At 48.9% G+C, this 16,669-nt stretch overlaps 2 protein-coding genes across 6 annotated transcripts in view; one reads left to right on the top strand and one right to left on the bottom strand.

Moving 5' to 3' along the window:
- The first annotated feature begins 4,157 nt into the window (after positions 1 to 4,157).
- Positions 4,158 to 11,024, top strand: PIK3IP1 (phosphoinositide-3-kinase interacting protein 1). Its single transcript, XM_005493479.4, has 6 exons — positions 4,158 to 4,588; positions 4,745 to 4,861; positions 4,938 to 5,057; positions 7,037 to 7,219; positions 7,355 to 7,433; positions 9,407 to 11,024. Exons 1-6 carry the CDS (start codon positions 4,507 to 4,509, stop codon positions 9,612 to 9,614), a joined length of 789 nt encoding a protein of 262 aa, XP_005493536.2. The 5' UTR covers positions 4,158 to 4,506; the 3' UTR covers positions 9,615 to 11,024.
- Positions 10,153 to 16,669, bottom strand: part of LIMK2 (LIM domain kinase 2) — a 32,314-nt gene continuing 25,797 nt past the window's right edge. For 4 of the 5 annotated variants that reach the window (XM_074554435.1, XM_074554438.1, XM_074554436.1 and 1 more), the window contains 3 exons: positions 16,237 to 16,292; positions 14,338 to 14,495; positions 10,153 to 13,805 (listed from right to left, as the gene is read on the bottom strand). In XM_074554435.1, the coding sequence (XP_074410536.1) occupies positions 13,649 to 13,805; positions 14,338 to 14,495; positions 16,237 to 16,292 (371 nt within the window). In that variant the 3' untranslated portion in view covers positions 10,153 to 13,648. Of the gene's footprint in view, positions 13,806 to 14,333; positions 14,496 to 16,236; positions 16,293 to 16,669 lie in introns of those variants that run through there. The other variant, XM_074554439.1, reaches the window with a different exon arrangement.

The raw sequence follows: 16,669 nt of genomic DNA, 5'->3' as shown, positions 1-16,669 counted from the left end.
AAAGATCATTCAAAAATTGAGAGTAAAGCTTCTGCTCTTGGCTCAGACTTGTGTGTTCTCTGAGTAGATCACAGTATCTTTCAAAATAGCTTCCCTGCCTCCACCCTTAGAAATGTGTGCTCTGGCTTTTGTCAGTAGCAGCCTGCATCTGCAGCAAAAAAACAAACAAACAGCCCAACAAAAACCAGTGCAGCTGGAGACTGAAACATCTTCAGACAGCTGTACCCAATTCCTGACAAGATTGCTGTGGTTTGGTGGTGTCCTGCTCTGAGACACACCCACTGGATAGCAGGTAAAGCAATCTGTGATCAGGCACCGAGGCTGGAATGCTGCAGCCAGGGAAGGAGCTGAGGGATGATCCATGGGGACCTTTGCTGCAGTGGGCCAGTGTGAACACAGCTCTCTGTCAGCACTTCAAAACTGAGAAAACTGGAAAGGCACTGGGCAGTTCTTGTCCAAAAGGGACACAAAAAATCATGCCATTAAGAGGACTCAGTGTGTGAAATTTCTTAAGTCGCTGATTGCCGAGAGTATTTAGAGATAATCTCTTAATGCTTCTCCCCAGTAAACAATAGGACCCAGACTGCCCTCCCGAGGCCTCTGGCCTTTTATTACAGCCCGCACAAAAACCCATCTGAGAAAGCACTCGGACTTAGTGGAGCAAAGTGTGAACCAGTCTGAACCAGTTCAAATATCGCATATGGTTGTTTTGCTTCTGCAGACTTCCTTGTTAGTCCTTGGAGGCTGTGGCTGGCATTTGCTTTGCAATAGCTCCCGCTGTCAGACTGAAGGGGAGGAGAAAGGAGGAGAAAGCCTCTCCCTCTCCCGAGCATGTCAACAGCGCCGTGCAACAGTGCCAGCAGACACTCCTGTCGCTCCACAGCGACTCCTCTGTAGTCACTGCCTCTGCCTTGATTTTTGGTTGTACTCGGCTCAGTTTGATAAAGTCAATATCTGATCCTTTTGTTACAGCCCTGATGCTCTTTTATTACATTCGAATTATATCTAGCTTAGAAATGAAACACGTTTGTTTCCAATTCCTGCATCATTGCTTACAGAAGGCTTTTTGCAGGTGAGACCCAGAGTTGTTTTCATGATCAAGAGAGAGGCAGCAAAGAAATAAAACCCCTGCTTTTGTTGGAGTTGCAAGTGCTCAAGCACTTAATAGTATTTTGTAACATTTGATGCTTGCAGCTTTTTAAGCTTAAGCACAAACTGCTCTAATATTCTGTTCATGGTGAGGTCTCAGAATAGTACTGTCGTTATTCTAAACATTTCCATTTATGAAAGAAGCAGAAAATTGAGGAAAAGGAGTTTTGGGGAAAACTGGAACAATTATTTTGATTATCTAGGAATAAGAAAGGGGAGCTGATGGGAGCGTGACGTGTGTCCCGTCACAAGGAGGGCAACGGTCAACTTTTTCCATTTTAAGTAATCCATGTTAATTTGGCTAGGAAAGATTACTCAGATTAGAAAACTCATTTTGTTTACTCCCCTCAGTGTCTTATTTAGTAAGATTAAGTAATAAAGCATGTTAGTTCTTGCCCAGGAGGTTAGATGAACTTCTCCTGGCAAGATCAGAACACGCTTGGCTGTGGCCAGAGAAGGAGGGTGGGTTTGATGGCTCCTTGCAGAGTCATTTCAGAGCTGTAGATCTGGGGCTGCCTCCCTTGGCACAGAGGGCTGTGCTGTTAGATTCCTTTTTTTTTTTTCTTTTTTTTTTTTTTTAAATCTCAAAACACTTTGAATTTTTCCACAGGTGAAAATGTAGGACAAATAAACAAGAAAGAGCAGCTGACAGACAGGAGAGAGAGAAAGCAGACATTGTTCACTGTGGAACCTGTATAAAGAAAGGTACCAGCTCACAACTGGTTCACACTGAGTTTAGAGAAGATGTTTAATGTCCCTCATTCCTAAAAATAGCGTGTATTTTCTCCTGTAAAACGTGGGGATGTGTTGTGATATATGTATGTGTATATACCAACAGACATCTAAGTGTAAACTATGTGAGGAAGTAGCTGCAAAGCTATTAACTTATTATAGCTTGGGTAGTTTAAAATCAAGTCCTAGGAAATAATGTCATGTTTAATCTCTAAAAGTGTAGCAAGAAGAGCAAGCCCATTCCTAAGCAGTGGAAAGAGCAATTGAGTCTGCCTCTGACAGCTGCCACCTGGCATCCTATTAAACTTAACTCTGTGAAACTGCCAGGCATAAATCTTCCCTCATCCTGGAGAAAGCTAGAGATGAAAGAAAAAATTATGCTTAGAAGTCAGTTGTGGAAAAGTCTTTGATCTTTACCATTACTGTGAAGATTTTTGCATTTCTTCCAGATTCCCCATTGTCCTTCTGTGGACTAGAAACTCAAATAGTTTGCTGGAACTTGGCTGCGTGTAAGAAGTGCAAATTTATCTCGTTACATAGTAGGAGAGAGAACTAGGAAGGCCTGGGATTTGTTTCCACAGAGATTCCTGCAGTTCTTGGATCAGTATGCACAGAAGGAGGTGCTCTCTGTGCTAGGTGGCATGGAGGCATTAGTTAGTCTCATGAAATGAGCAAAAGGACATTAATTGTGCAGGCTGGCAGTCCATCTGCAAAGTTTTGGACAGGCATGTGTGGCCCTGCAGTTTCTGCTGAATGGAATTTGTCTCATAAAATCTGATGAAAAGCTATTACAAACAGGCAGCTTGATTGAATAGCCCTTATTAAAAATTCCTGCTGACTCCAGTTAGCCTTCCCTTTAGAGAGAGTAACTGGAGAACATCAGGAATGCAGTAGCAGGGTGTCTCTGCAGAAAATGAGTATAATTGCACAAAGGCTGCATCTTAGCTGGTGATGTCAGTCAGGACTGGCACATACAGTTGGTTTTTGGTTTCCTGTTTTGATTTTTTTTTCACCCATATTTTTTTTAAATCTGACATTACTAAACTAAATTTTCTGTAGTGGTAAATCGTGTTGTTAAAGCTTGAGTCACACAAATGTGTGCTAAGACCTGTGGTTTCATACTTGGTGGTAGTGCTGCTTAATGTACCTGCATCTATCATGCTGGTACATCTCTGGTTTTGTGCTCCATTGTGGACTGGATGCAGCGGGTGACCTGGCTGTAAAGGGCTTAAAATGTTCATGACCTGGGGCTTAAAATGTTCATGACCTGGTGAAAAAGGGGCAAAAGTTGGGCTGGATCAGAACCTTGGGCAGGTTTGTTACACAATAACCTGTAGCAGCCTGACAGAGAGCACTGCCAGGATGGAAACATCTGGGAATGGAAGGGAAAGACCACTGCTGCAGCCAGCACTGCCTTGAAAAGTGATTTATCCAACACTGGAGCAGCTTCCTGGCATAGGAGTATTTCTTATGTGTTCAGTGGTTTCCATGTGATTTCAAAGAACTTTAAAAGAAGGGAACTTCCCTGTCCTATTCTAAGAAGGAAGGTTTGATTGTACCTCATGTAACAAAAAGGAAGGGAAAGTGCAAAGAAGCGAGGCAGGCGGGTTGGCCAAGGTCAGGAAGAACTCTGTGGGAAAGCCAGAAATAGCACCTTGAGCTGCAGGCCTGTGCCTTGGCTACAAACCCATCAGTTGGCCCAGGCTGCCTCTGCAAGCTCATTGTTGAACAGGACCAGCTATTCAGGGGCTTGTTTTTCACTGGTGTAGAACAGAAGCAATGCTGAGGACTCCAGATGCCGTGTCCAGGCACTGGGGCTGCACTGAGTCCCTTGGCATGTCCAGAAACAGAAGTATCTATTGTGAGCTGTGTGAAATGTCTGCAGAGAGGCTTTACCACAGAGGCTGCATGCCTGCAGTAGAACGACTCTAAGCCATCTTCGTGCTGTTTACCTTGGTTTTTCCTATAAGCAGGCGCAGCTTTTAGAGTAAGCCCATGGAGTCAATGAAAAGTAATGGATTGGCAGAGGCGAGGATGTAAAAAGCCCTTTAAGGTGGAGTTGCACAGCCTCCGTAGCAGTGTGTAGCCCCTACAACATATCTTTACAGCTAAGGGAACCCAAAGGGAGAATAAGGGCAGCAGGATTTAGTCCTTCATGATAATTCTCTAGGGGAGAGAACAGTTTTGGGTCTCCGAAGATAAACACTTTTCCTGCCACAGGCAGTTGTTCAAGCGCAGTTCCGTGTGGAAAGTCTCCTCTTCTGGTCTAAGACTTTTCCTGCGACTGCAGGAGACAAGCCCAGAGACGCGGAGTTCCCCTCGAGCCAAACAGCCCCACGGCACCGCGCACCCATCGGGGCGAGGGACCCTGTGCGGCAGCAGCTTCGCTCTGCCCCGAGCCCTGCCCCGAGCCCGAGCCCTGCCCCGCGGCAGCCGCCCCTTCCCGTGCTGGGGGCGGGCGGCGGCAGCGGCAGCGTTAGGACCCGGCGGCGGCTGCGGGGCGGGGGGGGAAGCGCAGCCCGGCGGTTGTTTACGGGGAGGGAGCGCCGGGCAGGTCTCGCCGAGCGGAGCCGAGCCGAGCTGCGCGGCCGGGCTGCCGGCGGCTCCTCGCCCTCCGCGCCGAGGATGCTGCCCGGGGGTCCGCGGTGGGCGCTGCTGCTGCTGCTGGGCTCGCTGCTGCTGCTGGGGGCCGCCCGCGGCGCCGAGGGTGAGTGAGTGAGTGGCGGCCCGGCTTTGTGGGGGACAAAGGCCGCTCTGAAGAGGGGGAACACCCCCGTGGGGACAGCGGGGGCCGTGCTGGGAGCTGCCCGGAGCGGCGGGGGCTGCCCGGGCCGCCCGCAAGGCTCGGCTCGTCTCTCCGCAGAATGCGTCCGCGGTAACGGCGAGTCCTACCGCGGCAGCCGGCGAGTGGCCTCCGGCGGCGCCCCGTGCCTCAACTGGCGGATGGTGCGGAACGGTACCGGCGCCGCGCTCCCGGCAGGTGGGTCCGGGGCCGGGAGGGGCTCTCGGGGGAGCGGGGGGTGCCGCGGCCGCGCTGACGGCCCGCTGCCCCCTAGCGCTCGATGAGGACCACAACAGCTGCAGGAACCCGGACGGCGACGCCGCGCCCTGGTGCTACATCCAAGGCGCTACCGGGATCCCCGAGCGGCGATCCTGCGACATCGCCCGGTGCTCAGGTAAGAGCGGCCGCCGCCGGTCCCCCTCTCTTCCTGCCCTCCCTGGCCTGCCCCCTACCGCCGGGGCTCGGTTTGTCACCAGGGTGGGGTCCCCCGCTCACAAACAACCCCGGGCTACGCCAGCACCTCCCTCGGAAACACCGCGTACCCAGAGCTGCCTCCAGCCCCCGCCTGTGCGTGCACATCTGCCTCCCAGCTATGCCGTGCTCCGCCCCTCCGGCTTTGCCATTAATGCCAGAAAAGGCCTGTGAAAAACCCCCACTCCCCATAATTCGCTTATCAGTGTAGCGCTCTCCAGCTGTGTTGCAAAGGGCTGAGGTCTGGACATCCAGGAGCTGCCGAGGTGTGGGTAGACTGCTGCTGTGGGGCATGTTATGGCTGACTAAAGAAGCTTCCTGCTGTTAAAGAATTGCCAGTGGGAATTTGAGTACAGGGTGTACAGCAAGAATGTGGAAAAAATGAGAACTAGAAGGGAGGACAGTAAGAAATGGAAACACTGCATACCTCCTGGATAGTCACAGTGAGAAACAGTTTGCCAAAAGAACTGTAGCTGAAGCCTGTTTTGGGGAGAGGAGGTGTCAGTGTTGACTGACATCAGAGCAACCACTGAGGGTTTTTTGAACTGTTTACTACTTTCTGAGCCCTGCAAGATTTACTTGCACCACTGTTCCTTGAGACTGCCATCCTTGCAAGTAAATACTTTTCCCACGCACATACACCCTCCCTTTTTTTTCACTTTGCTCTTTTTTTGCCTGCTTTTCCCTAAGGTGAAGCAAAAAAATGTTCTGCTGCCAAGATCCTTCCTCAAAACACTCTCGCAGCTTTAGGATCAGAAGAGTTACCTGGCATTTCAGCCCTTTGCAGGTTTAATAGGTTTCATATTTTTGTGTCTCAGAGCAGGCACCATTTCATGGTTCAACAGTTCACTTTAGTTCAGTTGCCCTGGCTGACCCTACTTGAAGTTACTGTGCAGGACCCCTGATTTCCTGTCTCTGACTCTCTTCTGTACTTCCATTTCACATTGCACTGAGGACTCAAAATGGCTGCAGATAGAAAATCCACAGGGAGTTATTGCCTGCTGTGGGGGGAGATGCAGGTGGAGTGATTTTTCACGTGTTGATGCATACTGTGAACAGCATTTCCAAAAAGGAAGGGAGATTGTGTAGAAATGGTAGTAGATACCTACTTTACACTGTCACAGCTTTTACAGTGCTGCAGCTTCCATTTAAACTATGTCATGAAAGAAGGAGCTACCTTGGAAATCTTTCAATGCTGTTGATGAAAAAGAGCATTGATAAAAAACAGGGCTGGGAAGGAACCTGTATCCTTGGGTGCCATTTCTGGGCCTTGACTGAGGAAGGAATTGTCATTAGTCAGTGGCTGTGCTGCCTGCTCTGACTTAGCCTGTCCAGTGGTGTCCTGGACTATCAGTTTGGTACACACTGCAAGGAGGGACCAGGGAAAAATACCCCCAGGTTGTTTTCACACCAGCTGGAGTCTCCTGTCAGACTTTCCTGTGTCAGGAAGATTGAGGCAGAAGAGGGATAAATAGGCTCCTGGGAGGTTTGGGATGGAGATTCTCATAATCTTGTTCAGCATGATTGAAGCTGCAGCCTGTATATCGATCTATACACTAAATGAAGTCATTGTGCATCCTCTGGACTCATGCCCTGAACCTAGGTTTCAATCTGCTCTCTGATTTCTTTCATCTGTGGTGGTGCCTTGGGCTCTTAGTTAAATAGGTTCATGTCAAAGGAAAGTGGGGGGAAGAACAGATTTCTTGTCTACTTTGGTAGGATTTCTGGCAACAACTTCAGGGGGAACAAGTGTTTTCCAGTGTTTTTCAGTGTGCTTTGAAGGCAGTTCAGTGATACCAGTCTAGAGCTGCCCCACTCTCAAGACACATGTTGTTTTAAAGTACTCATAAGTGCTTGGTATGTTGTATATATATTTTTTTTATTTTTTTCTCCTCTCAACAGATGCTGCTAGCCCAGCCCCAGTCCCCACAGCAGAAGTTGGTGTTTCCCAGGAGGAGGAGCAGGTGTTTGAACCAGCTGATACTTTGCCCTCCCGGAGCGAGGCGGCCGCGGTGCAGCCCGTCATTGGCATCAGTCAGAGGGTACAGATGAACTCCAGAGAAAAGAAGGACTTAGGGACACTAGGTACAAACCCAGGATCGTTTGATGGATCCATTCCTGTAATTGTAGCAGGACAGACATGTTTTGAGGCTCTGAAAGCAGCATTATAGCTGGATCTGCCACCTCTTAATTTTGGCTCTTATTTTTCTCTTTTCACAGGTTATGTGCTGGGGCTGATCATGATGGTGATAATCATTGCCATTGGGGCTGGCATTGTCGTGGGGTACATCTATAAGAGGTGAGTGGCTGTTCTTTGTTCAAAAGCTGGTGTATATAGAGCAGGAATGTCTGAGCACCTGCACACCCAACCAGATCACAAGGAAATGGGACAGAAGTGTATATTTGATTGTGGTGCATTAAGCAAGTTTGTCACACTGAGGAAAGAACTACCAAAGAGTTAACTCTGTTCTTCTCCATTCCCCCATTATTGTGATGTTCTATCTCACTTGAAGTTTCAAATTGCCCTATTTAATATTTGGGGTTTTGTGTGTGCATGTGCACCTTGATGTGGCTTTTTCAGATGTACTCAGGAGCAGGATTTTGTGAGAACTGGAAGGAGAGATCTCAGGTGCCCTCACAGGAAGTTTGTTTTGCTCAGAAAAAGAACAATTCTTCTAGCAGGCCACGTGTTCCCCTGATTTCTGTAGTCTATCTTTATAAGAAAAACAATGGACAGGTTTTTTTGCTACTCATGCATTGTATCCTATGAAGCTGACTGTCAGGTAGCACTGGTTTTTTTGGTCCAAGTTCATTTTAGCAAAGTTCCTCTGTACTTTAAGGTCAGTTTTGACTTTGACTTCAGTTACTTTTTTTTCAGTCACTTCACTGTGTGGGACAGAAATGTTTCTGTAGCTCAGCAGTGTTTGAGGGTAGTGGCAGTAGCAAGCTTAGTTGTAAGAGAGAGGGCAGGATTAACAAATAGCAGTGATTGTCACTGCAGCAAGCAACGGCCCAGGCTCCCTCCTCTGGGAGGGTTTGTTCTATGTTTTGGCTGTTTGACAACAGTCTGACACAACCAAGCAGAAGGAGCCCTTTCCCAAGCTGGGACATGTCCTTATGTAAGTGTTTATAATAAATGCTGACAGAAAAAAAGCAGAGGGAGGAGTGTTACATAAGGGGCAAAACACAGAGTGCCGCTTGTCGAGGAATCTGATTTGAGGTGTCACTTCAGAGAATGCTGTCTTGTGTGCTGGCAGGAATGGCAGCCACTGCTGCACATTTGTAGGCAGCTTTGAACAGCAGCCAGAATGCCAACAGGAAACCCCAGCAGCTCTGCCTGCCTGAGATCACGAGTGGTGCCTGTCCCACCTCTCTCCCGTCCTCAGTGGGAGGAAGCAATAGACCAGTGCTGGGCTTTGGCCAAAGGCAGCTTTGCTTCTGCAGTCACAGAGAGCTCACAGCAGGGATCTTCTGCAGGTTTACTGTCTCCTTCCTTGCCTTGATCTCAGAATTGCATGTGCAAGCTGGCAGGTTTGGGTAGTAGGAGTGGTGAGAAACCTTTAATGGGTTTAGTAGTTTTTGGTATACATAGCTCTTCTGGAGACAACATGCTATTAATGCCAAATCCATTTTTAAAGCAAGGCAGTTCTTCCACAGCACAAATTACAGAGGTGTTCCTTCACTTAGCAACAGGCTGGAGACTGAGGTAGGTTTGAGGAGCTGGTTGTGGCATTGAGCTGTTAGAGCTGCAGTGGCAGAAGGCAGGGCCGGCTCTGAAGTCAGCTTTAATACTTTCTGGACAGCTTAATTTGCTGCAACAAAAGGCAGAAGCTGTCATCACCTCCAGTATTTGTTCCAGATGAAGCAGGTTACAGAAGCTCTTTTCCACAGCAGTGGCCTCTGCACTGTCTCACTCCTCCCCTGGGCCTGCACCAGGCAGCGCTGTGGGACTGGAAAGGATAAGGAAACATATGGCAGCTCTGTGGTTTGAAGGAGGGGCTTGGCTGTACAGTCATTTATCAGCAGCAATGTCAGTGAATAAGCCAGTTTGAGGGAGGGACAGACCACTTGGCTGCTTGTTTTTCAGAGATGCTCAGCTGTGGTCCTCTGCTTACAGTAGGGAATATTTCTGGCCCTTTGTATGCAGCTGAAACCACTTAAATCTTAAAGAGCACAGTCCCTTCTTCTCTACTCCATCAGCTCTACTGAGACTCTCCCTCCAAGCAGCAGCACTCACCCCACGTGTGTATTTTGGTTTTTGTTGTAATGCAGGGGGAAGGACCTGAAGGAGAAGCACGAGCAGAAGGTGTATGAGCGGGAGATGCAGCGCATCACGCTGCCCCTGTCGGCGTTCAGCAACCCCGCGTGCGAGCTGGTGGATGAGAACACCATCGTGGTGCAGCCCAGCCAGACGCCCGTGGAGGACCCCCGGGATGGCAGCGGCCCCCTCATGGGCCAGGCAGGGACTCCTGGGGCCTGAGCAGCTCAGGCAGGAGCGCTACAGGCTGAGCAAAGCCTCCAGCTTCCCACTGTGAGTGCAGGGGGTGCGTGTGTTCATTTCTGTTTTGTTTTCCTTTTGATGAACGCCGGACGAAGGTGATGCAGAGGAACAGAGCAATGGGCAATTCATCATCTGCTTGAGGGGCACCGTTCAGTGCATGACCAGCTGGGGACTGGTGTGGTGGACCCTGCTGCTTCTTCCCACCTGTCTCCATGGTGTGCCAAGGAGCTGGGGGGGATGATGGGCCAGGCTTAATTGGCCACAGATCCTGTAGCCTGGAGTGTGGTCGTGGCTTCCTCTTTCTACGTTCTTTTCCTATTTAATGGTGTGCACTGTTACTTAAGTTTCAGCCTGGAACCTCAGGAGAGAACAGTACTGCAGGGACTGAGGGGAGCTTCATGTCAGATTTAGCTAGATAATTACACTGATTATAGTTCCTGCCTTTTTGCTTTAGTGGCTGACAGCTGGAATCGCTGTCCAGAATCCTGCTACTGGATCAGGTTTTTTTCCAAGGAAGAGCTTGTTTAAGGGATGTCTTTGGCCAGAAGCAGAATGTTTAGACCCAGTGCTCTCCTCAAGCTCTTGACAAATCCAGGTCTTCCAGGGCTGAGGCCAATTCTCCATTCCCCTGTGGTGCTACATGCACAGCCACAGTTGTAGGTGTCCAGGGGGTCTGTCTGTGCCTCCTGCTCACTTGCACAGATCAGTAAAGCAAAGGTGAGTGGTAGATAGTTGTGGAGTGAAGAAAACAAACTGCCCTTCAGTTACTTACAGCAGGTGAAACACTGAGGGTAGAGAACATCCTCTTTTGAACTCCCTAGGCTTCCTACAGAGCCAGTGCTGGACAGAGTGGCCAGTACTCTGTGCTGTGGAGGTCACCCTGACCACAGAGCAGCAGCTCTGGCTCTCAGGGCAGAACAGGGCAGCTGTTTTGTAAGATACTGAAGTTCTGGTGTGGCTCCTGGTCCAGCCTCTGTCACACACTCAGCTTGTGCAGCAAGACTACTTACTTAAAGAGCCTGGTCCTATTAGAGAGGTTTTGTAACAACTTTTATTAGCATTTCAGGGGTTTTGGAAGGGATGGTTGCTGCAGTGTCTCCCTCGTGGCACCAAGGCAAGGCCAGTTCAGGGAAACAGCTGTCCCCGCTTCAGGGGATTCAAGCCATTCAAGTAAGTTTTCCAGCCATCTGCTTTAGAGCTGTGGGCCTAACAGGGAGCAGCACTTGGCAGCAGGGGTTTTAGTGTTACTGTTTGATTCAGAAAAGGGAAATATTTTATTTTTAAATGCCTTTGAATACCATTTCTTTGTAAAATGTTTTAAATACCTCATTATGAGAAGGTGCAGACTGTGCTACCTTATATTAAAGCTTAAAAGAAGAATGCTCTGTAGATCTATGTGGACTGTGGCTCATCTGTGCATTCCTCCTGCCAGAGCAGCATCCTTTGCAGTGTTTCAGACTTTGAACTGAGGAGAAGGGAAGATGCCACTTCAGTTTGCCAGGCCCAAAAGTAAATCCCTACAAGCAGTGCCTGCATGCAGCAGCATTGACAAGGGGCATGAAGCTTGTCTCCCTGCTCCAGCAGCTCCTCTTGGACTGGGACACTGTTCCTGAAAAGCAGCTGTGGGTGACTCAGCAGGCTGGCCCATGGGAACCGACTCTTGCTTACAGCCCCTTCCTGCACTGCCCTGGCTCAGTTCTGCTTTGGTGCTGCTCAGCAGCAGCTCCATCCCTTGAGAAGTGCAATGGAGACAGAGCACAGCAGGTTATAGAGGGACTAACAGTGCCAGCATTTTTGTTCAGTTGTTGTCTAAACAAAAGTCCCCTGAACTACATATTTCAGAATAAGATGTTTCCAAGAACAGGTTGCATTTTTATCCCTGGATTAGAAAAGGAAAATGGAGAGGCTCTTAGATCTGCTGACTCCTGTCCACCCTTGAAACCAACCAAGGACTGAACAGAACTTGTTCCCTTTCCCTCACTCCAGGTAAATAGTCCTACAGAGGACTGCACTGTGATTCTGCAGTTCTGTGAACGTGGCCTTAGAAAAGGCTGTTCTGGATGGTACCTAATCTGGGCAGCTTTGGTGTTGCCATTTTGTGACTGCAATAGAAACCCGAGAAAGTGACGGCTTCCGGCTTTATTGAACACAGAGACCACAAAATCAGCATAGTTACTGCTCTTTAATTTAGTTAGAACGTGGAGCTGTGCAAATCACAGTTCATAAACCCCACCCACACATCACCCAGGACTCTCCCTTCAGGGGTCCCCTCACAAACCAGCCTGGGAGGGGGAATGAAAGGGCAAATCCTATTAACAATCCTGGATCCACTGGACCCAGTTTAGAGAGGCTCCTGCCTGACTCTCAGCACAGGGAGGCCCTAGTGTTTCTAAAACACCACTACACAGACTAAAAACACCCCCCTTGCATACCTGATGTCAGGTGATGGCTGGTCCCATGTTATTGTACATAATACTTGAAACTCATGGGTAGGGGAGGAAACCAAAGTAACAGCAAAGACTAACACCCATTCCCCACCATTCAATGCTGAAGGGAGGAGGGGAAAAGGAGCACACTAAAATCCAGTTAAACCATGATGTTTGTGAGACTTAGAGCAGAACTTGATTCAGCTTTTTGTTCAGTTCTGCCAACCACGTGAGCTACTGCAGCAGTAGCTTCCTTCCTTCCTTCTCCCACCAAGGGAGGAAGAAGAGAAGTACTGGAAGAAAATACAGCCCTACCCACCTCCCAATGACTCCAAGCCCTTTTCCCCCCACCCCAGAGCAGGGAATGACCCTGAGGAAAATTTCTGTTTGGAGAATCAGCTCAGGTGCTGCAGCAGCAGCTGCACAAAGGACCTTCAAAGGAGCAACTTGGACAATCTGCAGGAAAGGATGAGGTAGTGGCAACTGAATTATTAGTTCTCCAGCTGCCACTCCAGGGAGGATGGGACATTCTCCAGCACTTTTCTATTCATGACAAGCCCATCCTTTAATTAACCTTGGGCAAGTCCCCTTTTGCCATTGTCCATGCCCAAGGTCTGAGCCACTTCAAACATTTGGCTTTCTGACAAGCACCTTCTGCCGCCATTCCTGTCACCTCACATCCACAGGCCAAGAGCTCAAGCACTCAGGAATGTCCACACCCAGTGCCTAGTGCAGAACTACACATTCAGGTTCAAATACTTTCACCTAGGTTAAGGTTTTGGGCAGGCAAACTCACTGCAGGCGCAGGGTCTGAAAATGCTCCAGTGGCTCATTTGCTGCCTGCCTCATCTGCCATCAGGAGGGGCAAGCAGAGCTCAGTCTTAGTGTTTCTAGGCAGTCTTAGTGTTTCTAGGCAGGCTTTTGGAGGTATTCAGAGACACAGAAGGAATAAAAGCCCACAAAACCAAAACAAGAATTCAGATGTGCTTCCCCAGAGACACGGTATTCAGGAGAGCTGCCCAATTCCTGGGGCTTTTTACTCCTTCCTCTGCTGCGTGTCAGAGGCCAAAATCTCAGTGGGTTGTTCTGGGAAACACATGCAGATACATACACGTGCTGTCCTGGTGAGACATGTCGCTGGATGTCCAATTTCCCCAGCTTTCTGGGCAGGGCAGTCAGTGGGAGAAGCTGTTCCAGAAGTTGGTCCTTACCCAGGAGAGTCTCCTATAGCAATTCCCTCCCTGGCACACAGGCCAGGGTGGCTTCACAGCTTGCAGCCAAGTTCTAAGGCACCACAGTAAAGAAGCCTGAAAAGGCCAGAGAAATATTTCTCAAGCCAGAAAAATAGTGTTCAGCGGCTTTCCTAGGTGCAGCTGGCAGGAAACAATCCTTTTTGCTTCTGAAACGTGCCAGGAATCCACAGTGAATCAGGATATCCAGGAGGAGGGAAGCTGGGTGGGGAGAGAGAGGCAGTGCAGCAGATGCACAGCGTGGTGCCCCGTTAATGCCCTGGAAGTGGCTGAAGTGCATCTCCCTCCCTGCTGCTCAGCCCAGCTCCAGTGAAGTGGTGCAGGCAGCAGGAGCAGCCTAGGTTGTGTTTTCAGGTAGCTTGTCACGGGTCAGTCCATACTGCACACTCACATTGTGGTCCAGCTCCTCCAGCTCAGATGGAAGGGGGATGGCAAGTTCTCCCAGGTACAGAGAGAGAGCTTCAAAGGAATCTTCCAGCTTGGAAAAAGGGGGCCTAGAAGCAGCAGTGAGAAAACATGAGTAGGAAGGAGGAAGCAGAACAGCATTGGAAAGGCTGAGCTATTTATCCATCCAGGTCCCTGTACCATGTACAGAGTGATGAACAGGGCCAGGATTTCCTCCCCATTCAGCTTCCAAGACTGCAAAGCCCTCATCTGTCTGAGCTACCCATTTTTATAGCCAGTCAGTGACCAGGGAGGTCTGGCTCTTTGGAACCTACAGCAACACTGTTCTGAAGCTACAAGTTTCATAACTGAAATCAAATGAAGTATTTACTGTCAAAGTCTGCCCCTGCTCTTTGTAGCTGAGAAATCCTGAACAATCATTCCTTCTTTACTGTCTTGGAATTGTGTCAGACATCTCCACCATACAGCAGTGTCTCTCCCAAACTGTTGACTCTGAAGCCTCTCACTCATGGAAGCCTTTGAGCATTCCCAGAGCTGCCCTCTGTGCAGAGCAGTCCTTGCACTATGGGAACACAGACACATCCTGCAGCTTCCAAAGAGTCCTCCAGGCCCCAAACCTACCTGCTCTCTGGTTCCAGTCTGCAGCAAATAGCAGCCAGAGGGAAAAAGGCTGGAGGACAATCAGCAGGAACAAACTTCTCCCAGAACAGCTTGACATTAAGGCCAAAATCCAGTGTGCGTGGGAGACAGTCTGGGTCAGCATAAACCTGGCCTATGATCTAGAGAAAGTGAGAGAAGCACTTAGGTACTGCAATAGATCAGGCAGGGGCTCCTTCAGAGTATTATGGTGGAAATGAAACAACAGAAATCTGTTCTTCCTTCCAATGGAGCCATGAGCTCGTGGCACTATGTACAGACAAACTTCACTGGAAACTTTTTCAAGACCTGGTGATGTGTCCACAGCTGTGGAGGAAGTCCCAGATGCCTGCTCCTCCTGCCCAGGGTCTCTGCCAGAAGACACAGCATGATGTGCCCCTCTCAGGGAGCTGCACAGTGTCTTTGCAGCTGGGGATGATGCGGCCCCTCCTGACTGCAGGCAATCAAGGCAACCTGCACCACCACAACCACCTTACCATGCCAACAGCAAAGCCCCTCAGTACACAGCCTGTCCTGAACAATGCTGGGAAGTCAACAGCAGCTCCAATTCTGAATTGTTCTGCCAGTGACAGATTCAACCCCCACCACAGCCAGAGGGCTGGGACAGACAAGACAGACAAACAACCATAACTGAGAGCCAGGAGGCTGCAGGGAAAGGAGAGCCAGTAAAGGGCTGGGTGGACAGGGAGCCCTGCCCCAGCCCTGCCCCAGTGCTCTCAGCACCTCCAGCACAAGTGTAGAGGGAAGGAGCCCACAGCAGAGAGCTGTGGGGGCATCTGGACTCAGAAGGTCAACAGAAACTTTCACGTGGACAGAGTATTAAGTTTAAAGCCTCACTGGGTATCATAGAAGGGCTGTTATTTATAACCACCCAGGCTTTTCTATGCCAGTAACTCAGCACGACAGCTACATCCTGGAACTAGACAGAAACACCCATTATGTATTTTGGCAGGTTTATATCCCTATCTGTTTGAATGTTTAATTTTAGGAGATTTTTTAGCATAATTTTGGCGACAAGGAGGATGTTCATATGCTACTACCCTTTTATTTGTCTTTTTTTCTAGATGAAACAATTGTTTTAATCCCACATACAGATTTTTCAAGTTCCTAACTCTGTAACTCACAGCCACAACATTCTCTGAGAGGAGGGCCCAGTGTAAACAGAGCTCCAGATGAGGCCACAAAGATTCATGCACAGGCATTTTCTTTGTCTCCTTCACCCAAACACTGAAAATGAAACTGTGCTGGCATCCCCTCGTGTTCCTGCAACTGCTGTGTTACACATAACACCCTGCCTTTCATCTGTATTTCCACTGTCATACACACCTTTTAAACTGAAAATACCTTGCAGCTTTCAAGTGCTGCTTTTTGTTCTGCAGACAGAAAACCCTGATATAGCAGTCAGACTCTGCATTGGCTTAGAAATAAACGAAGCCAACAGACTTCAGGGTGCAAGCTTCATTAATCGACCTGCAAAGAGGTTTTTGTTTCCACTTCTTTGAAGTGAAGTGCCATCCCCAGTGGAAGCCCTGAATTTGCTGAGATTATGCAGCTGATTGTTCTTTTAATGAGACAGAAAAAAGCATCACAGTTCTAGGGAATGCATCTACTTTCAAACTGATAGCAGGCTCAGTCAGAACTTGATGACTTTTTTACAGCTTCTCTCGGTCCAGGAAGAAACTGGGACCAGCAAACTACAAGACAGTTATCTTCCTTGAGGAAACAGCCTTGTTCTCCCAGTCTAATTCACTAATAATGTGCTGCTAGGTCACAGGCTGCACAGTCAGATGCAGAGATCTGGGTGACTCCGTGTGTACACAGAGATGGGGACATTAAAGATGCCATGTAATGTCCTTGTCTTACCTCGCAGAGAACAATCCCAAATGAAAAAATGTCCACCATCTCATCGTAGCTCTGTCCTGTGGGAAACATGAGACATTCAGCTCTGTAAAGAGAGAGTCACCCAGCCAGCTATTTCAGGAGCTGCCAGTACCAAGCTTAACTAAGGCTTTTCCCTGGAGAGCCCTAAAACAGGATTCAAAGCAAGGCTTAAACCTGAGCAGGGTTGGTCACCCCAAGATCTGTATATGCCAACTGCATTACACTGCCATTACAGATGTTAACCCTGCTTCTCTCTTGTACTGGGGAATTACAGGACAACACTCTATCAGACCTGAGCAAAGGCTAAGAATAACTATGGAAAGCTCCTGCCCATTTTCATTGATTGCTGTTCTTGTGGATCTCTACAGAGCATGGAGCCAGTGCTCAGCTTCCCCAGCAGCCAGCGAGTCCCTGC

This window comes from Zonotrichia albicollis, chromosome 18, assembly GCF_047830755.1.
Source record: "Zonotrichia albicollis isolate bZonAlb1 chromosome 18, bZonAlb1.hap1, whole genome shotgun sequence".
NCBI lineage: Eukaryota > Metazoa > Chordata > Aves > Passeriformes > Passerellidae > Zonotrichia > Zonotrichia albicollis.
Note: the sequence above shows the minus strand (reverse complement) of the source record. Positions and strands in the feature narration are given on the sequence as shown.